The following is a 25,414-nucleotide window of genomic DNA, read 5'->3' as shown; positions in this document are numbered from 1 at the left end:
ATCTCAGCCTTAGAGTCATACAGCATAGAAACAGGCCTTTTGGCCCAGCTTTCCCATGCCGACCAAGGTGCCCCATCTACAGTGCCTTGCAAAAGTATTCATACCCCTTGAACTTTTCCACATTTTGTCACGTTACAACCACAAACGTAAATGTATTTTATTGGGATTTTATGTGATAGACCAACACAAAGTGGTGCATAATTGTGAAGTGGAAGGAAAATGATACATGGTTTTCAAATTTTTTTACAAATAAAAAACTGAAAAGTGTGGCGTGCAAAAGTATTCAGCCCCCCTGAGTCAATACTTTGTAGAACCACCTTTCCTTTCGCTGCAATTACAGCTGGAAGTCTTTTGGGGTATGTCTCTACCAGCTTTGCACATCTAGAGACTGAAATTTTTGCCCATTCTTCTTTGCAAAATAGCTCAAGCTCAGTCAGATTGGATGGAGAGCATCTGTGAACAGCAATTTTCAAGTCTTGCCAGAGATTCTCAATTGGATTTAGGTCTGGACTTTGACTGGGCCATTGTAACACATGAATATGCTTTGATCTAAACCATTCCATTGTAGCTCTGGCTGTATGTTTAGGGTCGTTGTCCTGCTGGAAGGTGAAACTCTGCCCCAGTCTCAAGTCTTTTGCAGACTCCAACAGGTTTTCTTCCAAGATTGCCCTGTATTTGGCTCCATCCATCTTCCCATCAACTCTGACCAGCTTCCCTGTCCCTGCTGAACAAAAGCATCCCCACAGCATGATGCTGCCACCACCATGTTTCACAGTGGGGACGGTGTGTTCAGGGTGATGTGCAGTGTTAGTTTTCCATCACACATAGCGTTTTGCATTTAGGCCAAAAACTTCAGTTTTGGTCCCATCTGACCAGAGCACCTTCCTCCACATGTTTGCTGTGTCCCCCACATGGCTTTTGGCAAACTGCAAACGGGACTTCTTATGGCTTTTTTTCAACAATGGCTTTCTTCTTGCCACTCTTCCATAAAGGCCCGATTTGTGGAGTGCACGACTAATAGTTGTCCCGTGGACAGATTCTCCCACCTGAGCTGTGGATCTCTGCAGCTTCTCCAGAGTTACCATGGGCCTCTTGGCTGCTTCTCTGATCAATGCTCTCCTTGCCCGGCCTGTCAGTTTAGGTGGACGGCCATGTCTTGGTAGGTTTGCAGTTGTGCCATACTCTTTCCATTTTCGGATGATGGATTGAACAGTGCTCCGTGAGATGTTCAAAGCTTGGGATTTTTTTTATAACCTAACCCTGCTTTAAACTTCTCCACAATTTTATCCCTGGCCTGTCTGGTGTGTTCCTTGGGCTTCATGATGCTGTTTGTTCACTAATGTTCTCTAACAAACCTCTGAGGCCTTCACAGAACAGCTGTATTTATACTGAGATTAGGTTACACACAAGTGGACTCTATTTACTAATTAGGTGACTTCTGAAGGCAATTGGTTGCACTGGATTTTATTTAGGGGTATCAGAGTAAAGGGGGCTGAATACTTTTGCACGCCGCACTTTTCAGTTTTTTATTTGTAAAAAAAAATTTGAAAACCATGTATCATTTTCCTTCCACTTCACAATTATGCGCCACTTTGTGTTGGTCTATCATATAAAATCCCAATAAAATACATTTACGTTTGTGGTTGTAACTTGACAAAATGTGGAAAAGTTCAAGGGGCATGAATACTTTTGCAAGCCACTGTACCCAAGTCTTACCTGCCCACATTTGGCCCATATCCCTGTAAACCTTTCCTATTGAATTGAATTGAATTGAATACATTTTATTAGCCAAGTATGTATACATGCAAGGAATTTGCCTTGGTGCTTTGCTCGCAAGTAAAAACAGGATATACAGTCAACAATTAAGAATAAAACATTATAATTTAAACATGTGAAGAATTAAAGAAAATACCAGAGCACAAGGATGCTACAGACTTTTGGTTGTTGAGTAGAGCTACTGCTCATGGAAAAAAGCTGTTTTTATGTCTGGCAGTGGCGGCTTTGACAGTCCGGAGTTGCCTCCCAGAGGGAAGTGCTTCAAAGAGTTTGTGGCAAGGGTGAGAGGGGTCAGAGATGATCTTTCCCACTTGCTTCCTGGCCCTTGCAGTGTACAGTTCTTCACTGCATCCAACAACTTTCTTGGCTGATCGAACGATGCACTGCAGCCTCCAGATGTCATGCTTCATGGCTGAGCCAAACCAGTCCATGATGGAGAAGGTGAGGACAGACTCTGTGATGGCAATATAAAACTAGACCATCATTGCCTGTGGCAGATTGTGTTTTCTCAGCTGCCACAGGAAGTACATCCTCTGTTGGGCCTTTTTGATTGTGGAGTCGATGGTGGTCTCCCAGTTTGGGTCCCTGGAGATGATGGTTCGAAGGAACTTAAATGATTCCACAGATGTGACTATGGTGTTGTTGATGGTGAGTGGGGGGTGGGAAGCGAATAAAGGAGAGGGGAGAGTGCGGTACTCCTGGGCTGAGGATCAGTGGGTCTGAGGTGTGCTTTCCCAGCCTCACATGCTGCTTCCTATGTCAGGAAGTTAGTGTACAGTCAACTTGGAGTGTAGTAGCTCTGGCATAATGGTGTTGAATGCAAAGCTAAAATCCGCAAACAAAGTCCTTGCATAGGTCCCCTGGCAGTCTAGATGCTGGAGGATGAAGTGCAGGCTTAGGTTGACTGTGTCATCCACTGATCTATTGGCCCGGAATGCAAACTGCAAGTCTTTCAAGGGTCTTCATGATTACAGAGGTCAGTGCGACAGGCCTGCAGTCATTAAGACCACTAATCCTTGGCTTTTTGGGTAGAGGAACAATAGTGAGACTTTGCAGCAGGCAGGGTCGGTGCAGGATTGCAGGGACTGGTTGAAAAAGTCTGTGTAGACTGGCGCCAGTTATTCTGCACAGAGCTTGAGGGTAGAGGGGGAAACATTGTCGTGTCCTGGAGATTTCCAGCTTCTCCACCTCCTCAATTTCTATTGTTAGTGATGGCGAAGTGGCCAGACTGATGTTCGGCAGCAAGGAGGGGGTAGGTAGTGGACAAGCCTTTGCAGGCTGGAGTCAGGCTATAAGTGGGTGTGAAGTGGTGATTGGGGAGGGGTGGGTGGGGAAGAGGGTACCGGGGTTATGTTTCTGTTTATCGAACCTGCAGTAGAACCCGTTCAGGCCATTGTTCAGCTGACGATTGTCCAAGGAACGGGGGTTTTCCTCTTGAAGCTGGTGATTTCTTGCAAGCCCTTCCACACTGAAGATGAGTCATTAGCTGAGAACTTTTTCCTCAACTTCTCAGAGTACCTTTCCTTGGCAGTTCTGATTCCTCTTCTCAGCTTGTACTTGGCCTGCCTGATGAGGTCTGCATTTCCGCTCCTGTAGGCCTAGTATTTAGACTGGCGGAGCTGTCTGAGTTCTGCTGTAAACCAGGGATCAGGCATTATTGAACCTGATCCAGGTCGTAGTTGGAGTGCAACTGTCCTCACAAAAGCTGACATATGATGTCACAGTGTTTGTATATTAATCGTGGTTTGTGTCCCAGAACACATTCCAATCAGTGCAGTCAAAGCAGGACGGTCGGTTTTTCAATGCCCTCACTTGTCCACTTTATAATTATTCGAACCACAGGCTTAGCAGATTTTAGTTGCTGCCTGTAGGTCGGAATTAGGTGAACTAAACAATGAGCACAGAATCCCAGAGCCACATGGGGAACAGTGCAATATACGTTCTTGATTGTAGTATAACAATGATTGAGTGTTCTCTCCCCTCTGGTGGAGCAGGTAACGTGATGTGTATATTTAGGAAGCTATCAGCTGAGGTTAGCCTTGTTAAAATCCCCCAAAACAATGACTATGGATTCCGGGAAGTCACTCTCTACCCTCATTACCTGGTCAGCGAGTTGCATCTGCACCTTACGTACGCAGGCTTGGGGAGGGGGGGATATAAACTCCAGCTAGAATGTAAGAGGTAAATTCCGTTGGAGAATAAAAGGGTTTGCAATTTATTACAAAAGATTCCAGATTAGGAGAACAGAAGTTAGACAGTATTGTGATGTCGCTGCACCAGCCCTGGTTAGTATAGAAGCCATATTCCACTGCCTCGATTTCCCCGCTGTATAGTTGAAAGCCAGCCAGTCCAGGGTTGACTCACACAGTCAGGTCTCGGTGAAGCACAGGGCAGCGGCTCGAGAGAAGTCTTTGTTCGTTGGGCAGAGGAGTTTCAGTTCGTCCATTTTGTTGTTGAGTAAACATAGATTTGCAAGGAATATACTCGGGAGCGAGCGAGCGGTGTGCGTAATCCTCGTCGCCAACGTTGGGCGAGAGCTCCAGAGTGCTTCCTCCGGATCCTCCTCCATCTCAAGACCTTGAACACAGCCACAGCCCCACCGACACTGCTTACAGACTCCTGAACCAATCACCCTTTTCCAAACCCCTTCTTGGCAATACCCCCACTTAGCCCTATCTCATTTGGTTATTTCATTATTGCACTCTAATATTTTTTGCACTACTTTGAACTGCAATACAATCTTTGCACAATTTTGCTGTATTGCATTTTTCATTACATTTATTGCAGTACCTATCATTACTCTATGAGCTTCATGTGAACAAGGAATTTATTTGCACCTGCCTTTAAATAAATTTACGCCATGGATTCCAGCTCCAGTTCCAAACCCGCCAGTTCGGAACCATCCCGGACTATAGGTTCCGACAGTCGATCTGCCATTAAATCATTCTCTCCGCAACTCCCTGGTCAACTCGTCCCTTCCCACCAAACCATCCCCTCCCCAGGAGATGTAACACCTGTTCCTTTACCTCCCCCCTCAACTCCATCTAAGGACACTGACAGTATTTCCAGTTGAGGCAGAGGTTCACTTGCACCTCCTCCAACCTCATCTACTGTATCCGGTGTCCCACGTGTCAACTCCTGTACATCGGCGAGACCACGCGCAGGCTCGGCGATCGTTTCGCTGATCACCTCCGCTCAGTCCGCCTTATCTCCTGGTTGCTCAGCACTTTAATTCCCCTCCCATTCCCAAACTGACGTTTCTGTCCTGGGTCCATTCCCAAACTGACGTTTTTCCCTCCCTCACCATCCCCTTCCCCCTTCCCAGTTCTCCCACCAGTCTCCAACAAACTTCTCCAGATGCACTGTAAAAATAATATTGATTGGTTGCATCATGGCTTGGTATGACAATTCCAATGGATAGGTGTAATGGACAATAAAGCAATGGACAATAAGCCCGATCCATCACAGGTACAGCCAGCCCTCCCCACCATCAAAAGCTTCTATGAGGATCCCCACCATCCAGGTCGTGCCTTCTTCTCCCTGCTACTGTTGGGCTGGAGGCACAAAAGCCTGAAATCCTACCAGGTTCAAGAACAGCTACTTTCCAACAACTATCAGGTTCTTGAAACTTCCTGCACAAGCCCAATCCCACATCAGCAATGGAATAGACATGTTTTCTAATTGTGTATTTTTGCACTACATTTTCACTGTCCTGTGGAATGTATTGTAATTTATGTATAATGTGTTTTTGTGTGTAGTCCATGTGCCCTCGATGCTGCTGCAAGCAAGATTTTATTTGTACCTGCGATACAATAGAACTTTATTTATCTCAGGAGGGAAATTGAAAGACAAAATACTTCATTGTATTTTTGCAAACGACAATAAACTCGACTTGACTCCACTGATGCTGCAGGGCCACCGAGTTCCTCCAGCAATTAATTTTGTTTTGCCTCTGTTAAAAGTTTACGAATGATGATTGGGACTCGTGTCTGACTGACAGTGTAGATAGGTGGGACTAGCAGTCCCAGTCCCCGACTAAACAGGCAACTCGGCGTGAAGCAGCCGGACGAGTGAGTTGTCTGCAAGGTTGCAGCCTGGCAGAGTCAGCCTGCACACCCTGACCTGAGCAGAAAGTTGCAAAGTTTTTCCCTGCTGCCTGGAGTGAACTTGGGGCGCTCGTGCCCGCGGCTCTCGCGAGAGCGCGCCCTGGGGCGGCTGCCTTGTCCCTCCTTCCCTCAGTCAAGCGGTCGACTTGCCGGCGAGAACCATGCACCGCCTCGGGCGCAGCTTGCACCCTCTCCTCCGGCTTCTCCTAGCCCTGTTTCTCGTAAACTCCGCGGCTTCAGAGCAGCCGAGCATTCCTAAAGGTGAGCAACCTCAAATACTCGTCTATTGTTCTTTTTTAAAATAATGACTTGGTGAACCAAAAAAAAAAGTTTCTTAGAATTTCCTCCTGGAATAAATTTCCCATCGTAGAAATAGTAAAATCAACTTTTCCCATCCCAGAATCAACTTTTCCCATCCCAGAATCAACTTTTCCCATCCCAGAATCAACTTTTCCCATCCCAGAATCAACTTTTCCCATCCCAGAATCAACTTTTCCCATCCCAGAATCAACTTTTCCCATCCCAGAATCAACTTTTCCCATCCCAGAATCAACTTTTCCCATCCCAGAATCAACTTTTCCCAGCCCAGAATCAACTTGAAAACCAGGTTAGATTTTTATAAATTGGTAATGCCGTTGATTTCCCGTGGATTTATATTTAAATCATGAAGCCAAGTTTACAAAGTAATTTGTAGACCAAGTTTTATATTGTTGATATCTCATTTTCAAAAAGCGTCATATAATTGGTGAGATAAAACTTTAATCTCAGATTTATTTTCCTGCTATCTGCATGAAGCCTTAAAATATATATATTCGCTAGGTGGTATTGAAGACTAGTTGGGTAACCTCCCCGAACGATTTAAATCTGTGTTTGTTTCTTCCAACCGGATAAACAATCTCCCAAAGCGAGAAACCGTAGTTTCCAACACTATATTTACATGGAAGAAAGAAGGGGTCTGTTTGCTGGTAGTTTGCACCTCACTCCACCTGAGACAAAAGGTCCCTGTTCTCTGAAGTTGCAAGCTAATTTATCGTGGTCAGAAGCGGAATCTGCTGTATTGATCGTCCGATGTTGTCTTTACAAGATGAAATTGTCTACTTCAGAAATTGTCCAGATTTATTTTTGGAAATCGACAATCAGCTGGCTCGTCTGCATGTAAAGTGGCACGTAATTCAGCAGCTAAACGTCTTGAATGCTTTCCAAATGCTCCCTGTTTGTGTACTCTCCATGATAGTATTTACACTTCTCTGCATTTGCCAGTGAAGTTTTCAGTTTACATTTGCAGGAACAAAAACTTCTTAAATATTTTAAATTAATTTGTACTCTCAGATCTGTATCTATTTGCAGTTTGGTTCTAAATACCTAAACGTGAAAATTCCTCACCTGGACACCCAGTGCTGGAGCAACAAGTAAACTCAAGTACAATAGGTATAGCAAAGGACAATATATAGAGAAAGACACAAAATGCTGGGTCTCAGTGGGCCAGGCAGCATGTCTAGAGAACTTGGATGTTTTGGACCGTGACCCTTCTTCAGTCTGAAGTGCTGTAGTAACTCAACAAGTCACCTCTCCATGTTCGCCAGAAGATGCCTCTTGACCAGCTGAGTTACTACAACACTTTGTGTCTTTTTATGTAAATCAGCATCTGCATTTCCTTGTTCCCTGATTTCTCATCTGGGTTGTATTATCATCTGATTTAAGTCTTTAAATCAAATCTAAAGCCATGTGCTATAATATTCTTCTTATCAAGTCGTACAGAAATTGTTTTGCTGCTCAGTATTGTCAAATGGTAGGAAATGTGTCTATCCCAGCCAGCCAGGAGAGATGGCAAACTTCGATTCGTATAAACTTTTGATGTATGTCATCGGAAGGTAATCAAATTTGAGTTCATAATTTCATGCAAAAAGAGCTTTTAATAGTTTTCCTGACATTCCATAGGGTGAGGAGACTTGTGCAAAATGATGTGTTCAAAAATACATGCTGCTTTTGATCCACATTAAATAATACAGCTTTATTGTAAGTGTGAATTCTACCTTTCTAAGTACTTTGGGAATTTGTTCTTGAGTGCCTTAGAGCAATGACTATTCTGTATTATAGTCTTTAATTTGGGAACTTTAAGGACGCACAGTAGGTAAATAGTCAGCTGGTCAGCCAGCATCTGTAGAAAGAGAAAACCGTTTTGAGTTATTTTGCCCTTTTAACGGAGTTTGGTTGTGGACTAATTCTGCAAATGTGATTAACTGAAAGCTGAAGATGGGGATAATGATGAGCAGCGTGGTTGGTAGGAAGTTGATGTATTACTAGGTAAGATGCTAAGGGGACAGTAAAGGTACCATGATGGGCTTTAAGAATACCAGACCATTATCTTCCTTCACACACAATCTGTATTGAATCCTTCTCTTGGTGCCGCTCGGCGGAGGCCTTCCTGAGGTGCCAGCTGGAGGTTCGTCGGTACCCCGCCCAAATGCTCGGCGGACAGCCGGGAGGGAGCTGGAGCCATTGGACATGTGAAGCTAGGGCTGGTAGGAGAGTGAACTAGTGTAATGCTTCCAGGGCCTTCAAGGTCAGTTGCAGGAGGCACCGCTGGGACACCAAGATGGCCAGGAGAGGAGAGGGATGTTGGTTCATGGGAACTGGTCCAGTACATCGAGCAAGCGGCCTGACTGGACTTTTGGACTTTGAATAATGCCGGCGCCTGCGTGTATAATAAGCCCAGATTGGTGGGATGACTGAGCATTGGGAACCCATGATGGCAATCTTTGCCTTGTCTGTAATGGCTGTGACTTCACAGAAGAGTTTTGTCTGCGATCGATAAGCTGGTGAAGTGTCCATTTCTCACAAGTATATGAGTCGAAGATGTTATTGCAAAATGATATGGTGGTAAAGAATCATTTCTGATTTTGTTGCGTTGGTAGCTGAATCTTTCACAGTTAACCTGCTGGTACAGTAAGCAATGAAGAGAAGGCATCTGTTATCCTTTATACCAAGAAGATTTGAATATAATGGCCTTGTTCCAATTATGTACGGTCTTCATGAGATCTTACCTGGAATAATGTATCCAGATCTGGTCACCCAGCGTAAATAAATTGGTTCTATCTCAGTCAAAGTTCACCAGAATGGTGAGGAAGTGGTAGAGCTGGATACGTTTAGTGCCTAAAAGATATTTGGACAGTACTTGGATAGGATAGATTTAAAGGGGTATAAACAAAATGAAGGCAAATGGGACTGTCTCAGGAAGACACTTTGGGTGGCATGGAAGCCTTGGACTGAACGGCCTGCTCCCTTGTGTAGGCGGCGCGACTCTCGTCAGCAGCGGCTGCGTTTTTATTATTTTTTGTCTATGTTTTTATGTAGTTTTTGTTATTTTTTGTTGGGGTATGTGTGTGGGGGTGGGGTGGGAGGGAGGAGGAAGACTCTGAAGAAGGGTTTCGGCCCGAGACGTTGCCTATTTCCTTCGCTCCAGAGATGCTGCTGCACCCGCTGAATTACTCCAGCATTTTTGTGCACCTAACGTTTTATGGGGCCTGACATGATAAATATAGGGATTTTGTTTATCATGGCTGTTTGTATTGCCAGCATTCTCTTTTATTCTAATATGTGTTTTCTCTAGGTTTCCCATTGCCCCCAAGGCAATCTCACAAGCATTCTCTCCACCTCCCTCTTGCAACTTTCAAGTTTTCCAACTTCTGATCTCTTTCATCATGCTGAAAGATTCCCTGATTCTCTCTTTACAGTTACTGCCTGACCAGCTGCATATTTCTGAATTCTGTTTTTATTTCTGTGTAAGTCACTGAAATGAATAGATGGGGTTTTATGAAAAGTCCTAACTTTGAGGGCACAAGTAACTTCCTTTTCATTTTCTGCAGTCCAAATCTGTACAAATTAAGTCTCTATTTTTGGACTCCAGTGATTTGTAGGATATGAATGTGAGTTCAGCCAGATGTGGCTAGATCAGGGTATGGAAGAAGAATCTCGACCCAAAACGTCACCCATTCCTTCTCTCCAAAGATGTTGCCTGTCCCGCTGAGTTACTCCAGCTTTTTGTGTCTATCTATGGATAGGGATGTTAGGTCAGCAAGATGACATCGGTGTAAAGGCATGAAGACAGGAAACAAATACTTGTGCTTTGTATGCTAGACCAGATTCCAATCTTCTTTTTGAAAGATACATTCAGTCTGCAATTTATTTTAGAGGTGGTACATAAATATACACTGGATTTAAGCAGTTTACTCAAAAGGAACACGTGAATGCAATCCAGATTATTTTCCTGGCAAACTTGTTTGATGTGTGAAGTTTTATTTCAATAATCATTCCCAGTACATAAATGGGAATCAGGACATGAGAGCAAAAAGTGAGGTAAGTGAGGTTTGCTTTATTCAGCAGATGCAAAGCATTAGTGCACATTGTTTAAGACATCAGTTGATTGTTAGGTAAGAGAGTTGCGAGTGGATTTTCAATAATCTGACTAAGGCAAGTATGAAGACATTTTTTTAAATTATCTTGAACTTCTTATACAGTATTTACTTCACTATTAAGAGTAAAATGTTGCCTCACTGATGCCAAATATGGTTTCATAGTGCAGAGTGTCTCTTTTGACTAGCTAGTAGACATTGGTTGTGAACAGCCTAGAGGACAGAGGGAAGTTGTGAACTTGTGCTTAACTTTTTCAAGTAAGACTTCAAGTTGTCTTTGGCTAAGTGTTGTTGTGGTAAAGTGATGCTACTTCAAAAATAATACATTGATTCACCAATTCCAACTGTAAGGGAGTAGCAGGATCCAGTGATCATAATGATAGCAATCCTTTCTGTGGCAATTGAGAACATTGGAAATTGCAGACTGTGATATCAGATAGCATTTCTTGTGTAAGTGGATACACTAATTGAAGAGTGGAAACAAAAGAACATTCATTTTGCAAAGGAAGCAAACCATTCACTATACAATAGTGATTCCATGTAGTTACTGCATTTCTTAAAGAAGTTGGTGTTGATGTAAAGACAGAGACGCCATTCTTGATAAATTATTCATCTGACAGCTCCTTCAGACTGAAACAATAAGAGTATCCAAGCAGTTATAAAGGATCTGGCACGTTCTCAGGATAACCCAAAGCACACAGCTGGCTGGAGAGGAAAATCCCAAGCAAATTGGAGAAACAAGTCTCGAACATTCTGATGCAAGAAAATGCAAAGATGCTGGAATCTTGAGCAAAACAGAAGGTGTTGAAGGAACTCAGCTGGTCAGGCAGCCTCTGTGAAGGAAATGGACAGACAATGTTTCAGGTCTGTATTCAAAATGTAGTCTGTAAATTCCCTCCATATGTTGCCTGACCTGTCTGGGGCCTATGGCCCTTTGAGTTGTGCTCATGTATGTTCCTCCACGAGCAATTAAGTGATCAAGAGATAACACTGAGTTTGAATTGCAACAAAAAGACATATTCCTTGTGTAAGATGATCCTTGCTTCATTGCTTCTTGATGTGAAAATGTGATCATAAAGGTTGTTTGAATATAAACAGTGTTTTAAATTGCAGAGGGTACTTTCATGTTAATATATGCTTAATGCATTTTGATGACCTGGTCCATGAATAGCAAATGGTGGGTTTACTTCAATGTACACAGCAGATCTTTGCTATTATCACCCATGGAGCCTTACAGAATTGTCCCCGTTTCCTGTCTTCTAATTTCACTCTTTTAGTTCTATAATAACAGTTTAATGAACATTAAAAACTTACTTCTAATACTTCAATGAACATTAAAAGTTATACTTTTGACTAAGTTTGAACACCTTCACTCTTCCAACGCCATACTGCAGGGACTGTTTCTTCCCAGTTACCAGGCAACTGAATGGTCCTCTCGTCAACTAGGGTGCAGTCCTGACCAAAGATACTATTTGGTCCTGACTTCCCATCTGAGTCATTGAAGGGACTGTCTTTAATTTGACAATTTCAGACTACAATGTTATATCTTGCACTAGAAGTTGTACCGTTATCCTTTATTTGTGGATGGCTTGGTTGTATTCATGTATAGTTTTTTTTTCTCTTTGACCAGATAGCACACAAGCATTTTTTTTCACTGACAATAATAAACTAAACCTCTGAAACGGATTTCAATGGCTGCTTCCATTGCACTGCTTTTCTTATGTTTTGTACATACTCCTGCATAATTTTAATACAAATGAAACTGCTTCTAAGTATTTTTTGTGACTCTTTGGAGGTAGAATTTCAGTTTGTAGAAAATAAACTGAAAGGAGACAAACTTTACCATAATTTCCATTTTAATTTAAACTGATTATTTGGAGCTGATACCAAGTAACAAACAATAAAACATGTTGTGGAACATCTTTTAGACTTTCAGCAAATGTTAATTTGAGCTGCTCAGTTAAATGCGATGGACTGTGCGTTGGTTTTATGTGATGTTGATTTAGGTTTTTATTCAATAAATTAAAAAAATAACTGTAATAAACGGTGACTCTGTTCTTGGCGATATTAACTAAATTTGCCACGGACTCCATTGCAATGTAACATGGATCCTTGAATCATTTTACTTGTGGAATATGAAGTCTGAAGAAGGGTCTCGATTTGGAATGTCACCCATTCCTACTCTCTAGAGATGCTGCCTGTCCCGCTGAGTTACTCCAGCAATTTGTGTCCATCTTCAGTTTAAACCAGCATCTGCAGTTCCGTCCAACACATGAAGCCCATTGTATTTGTATACAGGTCATAACACATGTAACCTACTTGCATCTGTTTTGTGACAATATTATAAGTGAAAGGGCTTTTGGTCACTTTGAGGTGTTGCACTCCTTACACACTCAAGCTGGACTTTGTGTGCTGCCAATGCATGGGCGAGAGGTTCTCAATACCATCCTTAATGTTTCTTTTCCAACCTCTTCGATAATGGGCCAGAGGTTCCCAGGAGTCGCTGGGGATGATGCACTTCAAGCCAGCTTTGAACACATCCTTGAATCTTTTCCACTGTCTGCTTGATAATCTACTCTCTCAGCACAATTCAGAATAAGTGTTAGGAGTTTGGTGAAAGACTTAACGTTCCCAATGTAGCAAACTAATTGTAACTAGGACCTCAATTCTGGGTGTGGCTCGGAAGAGTGCATTGACATTTGTCCATTTTTACTATCCATTTTTTGAAGAGACCGATGGTGTTCCTTCAATGCCTTCCAGCACAAACCACAAAATATGGTTTTAATCAACTTAACCAAAATTTTTGACTCCATTAAACAGGACGGACTGTGGAACACTCTCCTCAAATACATCTGCCTCAAAGGCCTGTCCCACTGTGGGGACCTAATTTGCGAGTTTAGGAGAGTGTCATGTTCTTGTTGTATCGCCGAAGTAGAACTCCTTCGACAATGTAGAGAACCTCCAACGAATATGTAGAAGACCTCCAACGACCATGTAGAAGACCTCCTTTGACTATGTTGAAGACTAGCTTCGACTATCTACCATTTACTCGCTAATGCTCTGAAAATTGGACACCGAATAGTGGAGAGTGAAGACGACCACCTTCGACTACACTAACACTACCTTTGATTGCTGTCGATTACCTACAAATAACATGCCGACCTACTTCGACTAAACCTACGAGTAAAAAAATATTGTTGTTTTTTCCTTTTTTCCCCCATGCCGACCAATTTTTACTCGCGGACAATTTTTCAGCATGCTAAACAATATTCCTTGACCAAACTGAGGCCGCGAGTATGCGGGAACTTCTCTCGAGCATGAAGGAGAGTTACAGTGACCTCCTAGGACTACGTGTCGACCATGCTGCGAGTTTGTGGCGAGCGCAAACTCTTCTAAACTTGCAAACTAGGTCCCCACAGTGGGACAAGCCCTTAAAAAGGTAAGATAATATGAAAGATGCTACATCCATACATGTTTTTAACATATTATTTTTGTATGCAGGTTTAAATACTGGTCATAAAAGGTGTAAACATCGCTGTAGCCACTTCTATGGTGCCAATATTAACTTTCATTTGAAGACGTAAAATTGTCTTTACATGTAGTCTACATCAGAGGTGTTAATATACAGCTTCAGAATGCTGGCAATTCTGTTCATTCAATCATTCATACATTCATTCATTCATTAGGAAAGGATGTCACAAGCGAGGGATTTTTTTTTGTCTGTTACTAAATGGGCTGAGACAAAACCATTGAGTTTTGTGCTTTGAATTGCATCACTCTAGGTGATGGAGTGGTTGGGAAGTTACATAAATTTAACCCAACAATGAAGGAAAGATATTTCCAAATCGGGTTGATATTGGACGTGGAGATGAAATTGGAAGTGGCAGGGATCATCAGTGTTTTAGTTCTTAAAATATGTTAAAGAAGCCTCAATGAGTATCCAGGAAGGAGCAGATTCCAGGCATGGTGTGTCAGTTGTGGAGGGAGTAAATATTTGATGTAGTAGATGAAATGCAAATCATATCCAGCTTTGTATTGGATGGCATTGAGTCATTGAAGATTTAGGCATGTGGGGAGTATACCTTCTCAGTCCTAATGTGCCTTATTGTGGTTGCAATAAGGACATTTACAAGGCAGGAGATGAACCACTTACTGCAGAAATCACAGCCTCTAACTTTCTCTAGTAGCCACAGTATTTATGTGGCTGATGTCGGTCTTTTTCTGGTCAGTGGTGACCCACAGGGTGTTGATGGTGGAAGATGTGGCAAGGACAATGAGTTTCAGTGTCAAAAATGGTCACAGTCTGTGATTTCTGCAGCATGATCATTATCAGTTCAAGTCTAAATCATCTTGGCCTTTCTATGTCTGATCACAATAATTACAATTTCTCCCCCCCCCTCTATACAAGATGCTCACCATAATTCAGTACTGGAATTTTTATTAGGCCCAATGGCACTTATTTTGCTAAGAAAACAAACTCGTTTATTGAAAAAAAACTGCAATATTGGCAAGTTGGAAATTAATATGCTATGATTTTAACAACTTGTCTATACAGAAATAAAGAGAACCTGGTCTAAAATGTTGTCTTGGCCCTGAGACTCCATAAGCACAATTCTGACGAAGGATCTCGACCCAAAATGTCACTGATTCGTATTACACAGAGATACTGCCTCACCCGCAGAGTTACTCTGGCTTTTTGTGTCTTAGAAGAAGCTTGTTTTCTGTCATCTGCTTAAATATGTGCTCCTAACCCAGCCAAGTGCACGGGAACTACACTGCACCATGTAAAGGGCCTGTCCCACTTCGGCAATTTTTCAGCGGACTGCCAGCGACTGTGAAGTTCACGGCACTCGCCTGAAAAACTGGGAACTGGAACGGCGAGTGTCAGAGTGGAACACACGTGTGCGCGCACACACACACACACACACACACACACACACACACACACACACACACACACACACACACACACACACACACACACACACACACACACACACACATCGCAAAGGCAGGGGCCTGGGAAAGCGGGGGAGCGCTGTCTGAAATTCACACGGTGCAAAGCCAAGGTGATACAGACGCACACCGCGATAAACAGGAAGGTTAAGACGGCTAGCACAGTGTTCGGTAAGTCCTTTAAAAGAGGGGGAAGGGGAGAAAGGGGGAGTCACTTTTAAGAAGCCAGACAACTTTTAATAAGCCAGAGATACACAGTTGTGAAGTTTGGCTGGCATTTAACATTACCGGTCGGTTATCCTTGGTTCTGAAAACTCGTGCTTACGTTTTTATTCCCCAATGAGCCAATTTTTGATGTAGTAGCCCGGTCAGCAAAGGCGATTAACTAAAACTACTTATGACTACCTCGACTACCCATAACTACATGGCGACCCCACTGCAACTGCACCTACGACTACAGGATTATCGATTTTCTCCATGGTGACCAATGTTTGGTCGCAGGAAAATTTTCAACATGCCCAGAATGCGGGAACTCCTCGGCGACCATGAAGGAGACTCACCAGAGACCACCAGCGAACATGTGACGATCATGAAGTGAGCGCATAGTCTCCTGCACTTGCCAAAAAAGCCACCTAAGTGGGACGGGCCTTAATGGGAAAGAGGAAATGTGCTTCTAACAGCTAAGAATGAGGAACAGATGTTGTTTATCAAGTTATACAGAAGATTAACATCTATGTTTAACTCCCTCTGCCCCACCTACCCCTGGATCTCTAACTACCCCACAACTTTCTTTGTGTGAGAAATGAGTTTAACTCTTGGAGCATTTTCACAACGTTCAACATCACCTTTTGATGAGTACTAGGGTTGAGCAACAAATATTGGCCTGATGAGTGATGCCCAGCTCATGATGAATAAATACATACTTGGAAGAAGAAAGCTGTGCCCCATTTAATGATTACTAGACCAAGTGCCGTTGGGTCTGCTCCCCCAATGGTGTGATTCCTCCAACCCAATATTCCACCATGCACCCGTCTCCTCCAATGGAACTGAAGCCGCTGTCAAATGTAAGTTTCCAGCACTCCCCTGCCTCCCTCAATTGCACCTCCCCTGCCTGCTGCAGCAATGAAAAGTTCAGTGTTCCCGTCTTGCAACATTGTTTCGAAGTGTGTTGGAAGCTGATAGGAAGGAGCAGCCGTCAACGAATCAAAAGGCAGGAAGGGATCCGTACTGCAGGCGGACGTCGGATGGATTTGAGTTTTATATATATACTAGACCAAGTGCAGACCCGTTGGGTCTGCTCCCCCAATGGTGTGATCCCCCAACCCAATATTCCACCATGCACCCGTCTCCTCCAATGGAACTGAAGCCGTTCTCAAAAGTAAGATTCCAGCACTGCCCTGCCTCTTTAAAAAAAAAAATCCCTGCCTGCTGCAGCAGTGAAAAGTTCAGTGTTCCTGTCTTGCAACATTGTTTCGAAGTGTGTTGGAAGCTGAGGAAGGAGCAGCCGTCAACGAATCGAAAGGCAGGAAGGGATCCGTACTGCAGGCGGACTGATTTGAGTTTTATATATATATAGATATAGATATAGATAGATATAGATATAGATATATATATATATATATATATATAGATATATATAGATAGACGCAATGTTGAAAGAAAAAAATATGTTGAGAGAGATAAGATCTGGTCCAATGACACCCATTGTCTACTGATTGTCTAATATGATTGCATGTCAGTGTTTTGTAATCCGATTTAGTTTCACCTTCTTGGCTCCAAAATTTCCAGGTGAACTTTTTTCAGCAATGAATGTTTTGTATCATGTCATGTTGTCTTTGCACCAGTGGCACCAGTGGTAAGATGCAAGGCACATCTTGCTTTGAAATCTGCTTCACCCTGTTAAAATGACCTTTGGAAAAAATCTGCTTGGGGCATTTTTAAAATACTTTGAAAGATATTGTTTCTACTGCTGTTTCTTGCTTTTTTTTTAATAACACAAAGTGAAAGAAGCCAGACTGGAAATGTGGAAACTTTTGACGAGATGATCTTTAAAGGAAATTTTAATTTACCCAACACAATGTGGGGAGTAAAATTGCAGTACTGAAATATAAATTGAACAAGATATACTCAGACCAAGTTATAAAAATTTATCAACATGCAAAACAATTAAATTTTGAATTTGGTGATAAACCACAAAAACTATTAGCACGACAACTTTGTAAACTGGACGGGGAAAAAACAATTTACAAAATTAGAACAGACAAGGGAGAAACACTAACACTGCCTAAAGATATTAATGATAGATTTTTACAATACAGGTGCACAACCTTTTATCCGACAGCCTTGGGACCAGACACTTTTCGTAATTCGGAATTTGTCGGTCTTCGGAATGGAATTTTTTTTGCATAGATTTTAATGGCTAGCTCAGTGGTAGAGTGCTCGGCTCATATCCGCAAGGTCGCGAGTTTGCGCCTTGATCCCGGCAGTTCCTCGGTCGCGAGTTTGAGTCTTCAATGTAGTTTTTTCTTGCAGAATAAATGTCTGTATGAATTCCTGAATTTGTAAATGTGACCGCAGCGTTGAATCGCCTCTCGCACTCGTGTCACCCTAGCGGGGTTACATGCCTTTAGGCGGCCTAAGGCGACATTTTCACACTCTTATATCCGTGTGCAGCAGAGGCGACGTGCGTTTGGCGCCAAACGTGAGCTTTGGTGTGCAGACGACATCCTGGAAAAAATGTCCGGTTTCTTCCAGGTAGGCGATATACCCTCCCGGGCAATATACCCTCCACTTCTCTTTTATGAAGGGGATTTAGTTCCCCTTTCTTCCAGGACCGACCGGAGGTTCCGCTGTCACCTCTGCGGGCCACCCTCGGTGAACTTTCACTCAACTTTGTCTTGGGATTCCTACTCTCCCGCGCAATGTACCCTCACCTCTTTTATGAATGGGGATTTAATTCCCCTTTCGTCGAGGACCGACCGGAGGTTCCGCTGTCACCTCTGCGGGCCGCCCTCGGTGAACGTCCTATCTCCCTGTGCCTGGGATAGCAAGGGGGGATCAAACAGCACAATACCCCCCCTCCCCCTCCAACTCCAGAGGAATCCGCTCCCCGATGGGCCGCTACGGCAACAAGTGGCAGTTCTCCCACAGCCCGAGCTGCGCGACCCCAAGACCAAGACGTACTGTACCTTGCACACCATCAGCTTCTGCCCCTACAGGGAGCGTGTTCCTCTGGAGTTGGAGCGGGGCTGGGCTGGAGTTGCTGATCTGGGATCTCCATGCTTGCAGTGGGCCTGGGGGTCGGTGTCCCGATGAGGGGGCACAGCTCGGGCTGTGGGCGAACTGCCACTTGTCGCCGTAGCGGCCCATCGGGGAGCGGCTTCTGGTGGTCCTGATGTCTCCCGCTAGTTTGCAGTTTTCCTCTGGAGTTGGAATGGGGCTGGGCTGCTGCTGGCTGTGGGTCTCTGGGATCTCCGTGCTTGCAGTGGGCCTGGGGGTCGGTGTCCCGTTGGTCCTGACGTGTCCGGTGACTGGCATTGTATGCTGGCATCGCCGACTTGAAGATAGTGCAAAGCCCCCATGCCGGTGCAATGGGCGGGGAGCTGGGGAGGGAATGGGGTCACACACATGGCCGGGAAGCAGAGGGGTGTAGGTGGGGTGAAACTGAAGGGAGCGACAATCTGCTGCTCCCTGCCCGCTGAGTTAAAAAGTTCCCACGCAAGACTGTGTATCGTGAGTCTACCGTGGGAACTTTTTAACTCGGCGAGCAGACAACAGCATATTAACAATTATTAACCCTCCCGCGCAATATACCCTCACCTTCTCTTTTATGAATGGGGATTTAGTTCCCTTTTCTTCGAGGACCGACCGGAGGTTCCGCTGTCACCTCTGCGGGCCGACCTCGGTGAACGTTTTCAAGGACCTTTCTTCAAGGACTGAAAAAATGTCCGCTATTCGGAGGTTTTCGTTATTTGGATCTTCGGATAAAAGGTTGTGCACCTGTACTATCAAAAATTGTACTCATCTAAAATGACAGAACAATCAGCAGGAATGGAAACATTTCTACCGAAATGTAAGCTTGTGGGTTTAGATCAGAAAGGGAGAGAATCACTTGGTGCTGAAATTACGATAAAAGACATCAAAGCCAATTAAATCTTTAATAAACGGAAAGGCTGCAGGTCCTGATGGTCTAAGTTCTGAATTTTATTAAAAAAAATTATGATCTGGTTTCTCCACGCCTACAGACATTGTACAAATACGCTTACACTCAACAGAAACTCTAAATCTACAATCATACTCATACCAAAAACAGATAAGGACCTTAAAGACCCAGGTTCATGTAGAGCAATAGCCCTTTTAAATACTGATCAGAAAATATTAACTAAAATTCTATCTCATAGATTGAGCTTAGTGATTAACAAATTAATACACCCTGGCCAAACAGGTTTTATTCCAAAACGTTATTCATTTTATAATCTGAGAAGACTATTCAATATTATATACTCCAATAGAATTCCTAATGCAGATCTAGCAATTATTTCGTTAGATGCTGAAAAAGCATTTGACCAGGTAGAATGGCTATATTTATTTTCAGTGATGGAAAAATTTCAATTGGGAGAGAAGTACTGTACATGGGTTAAATTGTTATACTCTAATCCAACAGCTAGAATATTAACAAACCAAATGTTATCAACTAAATTTAATGTCTCTAGAGGTTGTAGACAAGGATGTTCACTATCCCCACTATTATTTGCTCTTGCAATTGAACCCTTAGCAGAAAGCGTTAGAACCCATACAGGAATATACTGATATAACACTAGAGAAACAAGGAATAAAATGTCCTTATATGCAGATGATGTACCAATATATATCACAAAGTTAGAAACTAGTATTCCAAATCTATTAAATTTAAAAACTCAATTTGGTCAGTTCTCAGGATATAGAATTAATTGGAATAAAAGTGAAATCATGCCAATAACAAAACTCAATTTACATACATTACAACAATCCCCTTTTAAAATAGTTAAAGGTAAATTGAAATACTTAGGAATCTATGTAACTAAGACATATACCTCTTTATTTAAACTAAATTTTCCACCCTTACTGAATAAACTACACAAGAATATTCAATACTGGAAAACACTTCCCATTTCAATGCTTGGTAAAATTAATGCTATAAAAATGATCTTCTTACCGCAACTACTGTACCTATTTCAATTAATTCTGATATATATCCCAAAAACTTTTTTCAAAAAAGTCGACTCCATTGTTACAAGTTTTATCTGGGATTATATGAATCATAGAATAAGTAAAAAACATTTATGCAAGTCAAAGATAAATGGAGGTTTGGCTTTGCCAAATTTCTTGTTTTATTTTTGGGCAGTCCATATTAAAATCATGAATTTTAAATAAAGAGGTATATGTCTTAGTTACATAGATTCGTAAGTATTTCAATTTATCTGGCTGGACGAAATGGATCAACAACCAGATTGGTTAAGGATGGAAAAGGAAGACTGTTTACCTTTTGAAATAGGACCGATCATATTTGCTACCACAAAACTGCACAAAAAAACCTATAAGGAAAACCCCATAATACATAGTGGAATACGAATTTGGAAACAATTTAAAAAAGTTTTAAAATTGAATAATATACCACTATGCCTTCCCATTGTAAATAATCCTTTATTCAAACCATCCTTTTTGGATAAGGGTTTCACACAATGGAAAAATTGTGGAATTAAAAAGATTGGACATCTTTATGGGAAAGGCACTTCTTTCATTTCAGGAGTTACAACAGAATCATGGACTGCACTCAAATAATTTCTTCAGATATCTACAAATTAGAGATTATGTTAAATCTAACACACAAGTCTACAGGACTAGGGAACCAGAAATCCTTGATGAATGTTTGAACAAGCATCCTAACACTGAAAAATGAATAGCTTATATTTATAACACCCTCCTAAACAACGAGGTACCACCGACGGAACCATGTGTGTTCATGGGATAATGTATTGGGTCATCCTATAACAAAAGATTTGTGGGACGAAAATTTACAACATATACATCAATGTTCGTTAAATGCCAGACATGCTTTAAATTAATTTAAAGTCTTACATAGATTACACTTCTCTAAAATAAAACTAAATAGAATCTTCCCACAAATCTCTCCTATTTGTGATAAATGTCCACATCTAGATGCTAATTTAACACAAACGTTTGCAAATTGTATAAACATTAAACATTTCTGGATTGATATTTTTGAAATAATCTCAGAAGTTATTAATACAAAACTGGATCCAAACTCAAAATTAATAATACTTGGAATATCAGAGCAAAATTTAACACTCACAACAAGCCAAAGAAATTTCCTCGACTACAGTATAATAACCGGGAAAAAATTAATATTAAAATTTTGGAAAGGCCCTACGACCCCCACAATAAAAATGTGGATTGTGGAAATGTCGGAGACCCTATATCTAGAAAGAATTAGACTTGTCTTAATGGACAAACAAGAACTTTTTGATAAAATATGGGCTCCATTCATTAATTATCTGACGGGATAGATTGGCCCAGCGCGAAAACCCAACTTAAACTTGAACTCAGGATTAGATGAAAAGTCATACTTTATAATCTACGAATGACGTATTATAAGTAATCCATTCCACCTTTTTTGTTTTTTTTATATTTGTAACTCTTTTTTCTCTTTTTCTATATAAAAAAAAACACTAGAAGCAGAAGTAATCGACAATTGAAAATTTTAATAATGTATGACTGATGTATATGAAAAGTTTTTTTACTATAATATGTAACTATACTTTATAATATGTCTACTTCTAACAAAAATATTATTTTAAAAAAACAATGTGGGGAGTAAGTTCTGTAGTTTAACAATAGCGTAGCTCTGAAATGTTTTCTGGTTTAACATATAAATTACTCCGCACTTTATTGCCTCTACTTTGTGCTTTCTCATCGGTGTGGTTATTTTGCCTCTACCCCACTGAGTCCTGTAGGAACCTCAATCAGCTCCTCATCTAGGTTTAGGTCCATTATTGTCATGTGTACTGAGGTTCAGTGAAAAAAAAATGTTTTGTATGTTATCCAAACAGATCATGTATATCATACATGAACACATTCTGGTCAAACTCAAGAACAATAGATGGAGCAAAAGGGAAGATACAGAATATAGATAGAGATACAGAGTATAGTTCTCTGCATTGTAGCTCATCAGTTCCATAGACAAAGTCCAATGTCCACAATGGGGTAAAGGTGAATCAGAACAATGCCTGAAGTTATGGAAGGACTGCTCTGAAGCCTGGTAGCAGAGAGGAAGAAGTTATTCCTGAATCTGATTTGCATTGCTCCAAAATGAGGAGGGTGGCATTGCACTTCCCCACGTTTTACTCACACCTATTATAGTTTAGTCCACTCATTTCATTCATCTATACTTCTGCAAAATTCAATTTATTCATCCAGCATCTTGCAAATTCCTAATTGTGCAAGCAGCACACCTGGACATATTGCTACCTCTTGCCCTTTACTACGTCATTATTTTATTGGTGGAAATTTGAAGCTCCAGCACACACCCTGGATGTACTGTACATCATACATCATCTACTCTATCAGTCATAAAGAAAACATTTGCATCCTACCTCCCACCCTCCTACCTCCAATCCAGCAGCTCTGACTTTTTAGTTTTGCTAAAGCTCTTGTGCAAAATCTTACCAATGTCTTCTATTAACCTGTGAAGACAACATTCAAAAGCGCACCCATGTGAAACATTTTACTGAGGAATCCAGCGTGGTGATATTAGTGAACTCTCAATCCACAGTAACTCTCATTCATTTGATGCGTATCCTAATCATTATTCCACTCTTCCCGATCTTTTATTCGTATAACTAATGTTTTACTGTTTATTGCAGCAATATCTTTCAGTGTAGAATTGCAGCACAGGTTTTGAAGCTGGCTGAATTTAGCTATATAAAGTACCTTCAGTCATTGAAGTCTGATATTAAGCCAAGCCTTTTTTGGACAGTAGGCACTACATCTTTTAACAAGGCTGTAAATGTCTCATGGATCCAAGTGTTAACTTTTTACAGAATTTCTACAGAATTTCTCCAGAAATGTTTGGCAATGGTTCTTCATATCTGTTTGTGCCTCAAATGTCAAGTGGGGATTTGGCCAACACATTGTCTCGGGGAGATGACAGTGCTTCATTGCTGCATTCCCACACACACTTTGTTTCAATCTTGATAAAGAAAACAATCCTTCAACTGCTCTAAATCTTTGTTCAGTATCCATTGAGACCAGTGGGATCAAGGTAGAAAAGGATTTTGAGTGCATTTTTTCGTTTTGGGAAATGAACGTGGCTAAATGATATATTAAAGCCACAAGTTCAAGAATATATTTGCATTCAGGGCAAGTGATTGGATTGTCACCATTGGTCTTGTTTGAAAATTTAAGATTCAAATTTGAGATACTCCCAGCAACCCCTGGGTTGGTGGTAAATGATCAATTTGCTTGGATCTTGACCTTGTTTCATCATATCACCGCATTCACACTATTTGATGTGTGTATTTCCAATACGGAGGAACATATTTCCCATCTGAAGGACTATGTCACGGCAGACTTGTCAGTGACATCCAGATTTCAAAACGTGAATGGATTTAAACATTCAATATTAAATAAGATTTTGTTAAGGGCTTGTACGTCAGAACAACTATTGGACTTTCCAGCTGAAAAAGTTTTGAAGTGCGCTTATTGTTAGGTTGATTACAATGGTAACAAGTTAGCACACAAAAACATCCCACAAAAAGTGAACAAAGGTCCAGTTAATGTCAAACTTCTACTGGGTTGGAGACTGAGAGGAATGTTGAGAAGCATATTGATGGAATTTTGTGGTTCAACTATGCCTTGAAAAATTTTATCCGCCTTCCAGGCAGACTAGACTTTGGTGGGTAAGGAGACGGGGTTGAAGTTACAACTGTGGCAATGTTATATTGCATTAAATTCATGATTTAGATTTCATGCTGAAGCTTTGCTTTTATAAAGAGAAATCAAATTATAAGAAGAAACTACACCAAGCATTTTTTTACATTTACTAATCTCCCCCTCTCGTGTTTCTTCCAAGAGATTTAATGTTCTCTGTATTTGGTTTCTTGGTCATTCTTCCTTTGGCTCACCCATATTTCAATGATACTGCTGGCTGCATAGTCTCCTATCCTGTAATTCCTTCCCACCTCTCAAACTTGAAGATGTTCATTATAATCTTTTTTTATTTTATCTTCAAATGCTGGAGTAACTCAGTAGGTCGGGCAACATTTCTGGAGAACTTGGTTAGGCAATGTTTCGGGTCAGGTCTGAAATAGGGTCCCGATCCGAAATGGCGCTTATCCATGTTATCTAGAGATGCTGCCTGACCTGTTTAAGTCATTACAGCACTTCGTGTCTTTATTGCTTCTTGTGGCTTGATATCAAGCTTTGTTTGTGTTGGTAGCTTCACAGTAAGGTGCCTTTGTATATTTTATGGCAAAAGGATGATTCCTGCATTGCGACAGAAACAAAACTTCAAATGGCTGTATGATCTTAAAGTACGATATAAATGGAAATCTATATAATATTAAAACTCTGTGGCTGGCTGTGTGTGTGTGTGTGTGTGTTTCTGCCTGACTTGTGGGTGCCAGCCTTTGATTCGTTGCTACGCCAACACCAGACCCAACGCCGAGATTTTTTCCATTTCGGTAGAGATTTCACTTTTCATTCCAAGTATCCACTCCTCATTAAATTTTGTCGTATTTATGTACACATTTTACAAAATGTTGTTGCCCCCCCACCCCCACACTCACTCATTTTATCGCCTCCTGCTGGCCAGCGACCATAACAGCTGCTGGCGCCCGCCTCTCGCCTCAAAGACGCCATTTAAAAACAGCCACGCTGCTGAGTGCTGGAATCTTATGTTCGGGAACGGCTTGAGTTGGAGGACCACATCTCCTGTGGGGGCTACGGGTAGGGAACGGCTGCGTTGGCAGAGCAGACCCAACTGCACTTGGTCTAGTATCTTTTAAACATGTAAATGCAATCTGTTTATGACAGGCTGCATTTACCCTGCATGATTACAATCCTTTTCTGAAATGACTTTAAAAACCATGGAGTAGATCTGAAGAT

The 25,414-nt window shown here is 41.7% G+C and overlaps 1 protein-coding gene across 2 annotated transcripts in view; it reads left to right on the top strand.

Annotated features, from left to right (window-relative positions):
- The first annotated feature begins 5,813 nt into the window (after nucleotides 1–5,813).
- plod2 (procollagen-lysine, 2-oxoglutarate 5-dioxygenase 2) overlaps nucleotides 5,814–25,414 on the top strand; it is a 138,664-nt gene continuing 119,063 nt past the window's right edge. Inside the window, exon 1 of one of the 2 annotated variants that reach the window (XM_055645684.1) lies at nucleotides 5,814–6,143. In XM_055645684.1, the coding sequence (XP_055501659.1) occupies nucleotides 6,044–6,143 (100 nt within the window). In that variant the 5' untranslated portion in view covers nucleotides 5,814–6,043. The remainder of the gene's footprint in view (nucleotides 6,144–25,414) is intronic. The other variant, XM_055645686.1, reaches the window with a different exon arrangement.

Source organism: Leucoraja erinacea, chromosome 14 (genome assembly GCF_028641065.1).
Source record: "Leucoraja erinacea ecotype New England chromosome 14, Leri_hhj_1, whole genome shotgun sequence".
Taxonomy (NCBI): domain Eukaryota; kingdom Metazoa; phylum Chordata; class Chondrichthyes; order Rajiformes; family Rajidae; genus Leucoraja; species Leucoraja erinaceus.
Note: the sequence above shows the minus strand (reverse complement) of the source record. Positions and strands in the feature narration are given on the sequence as shown.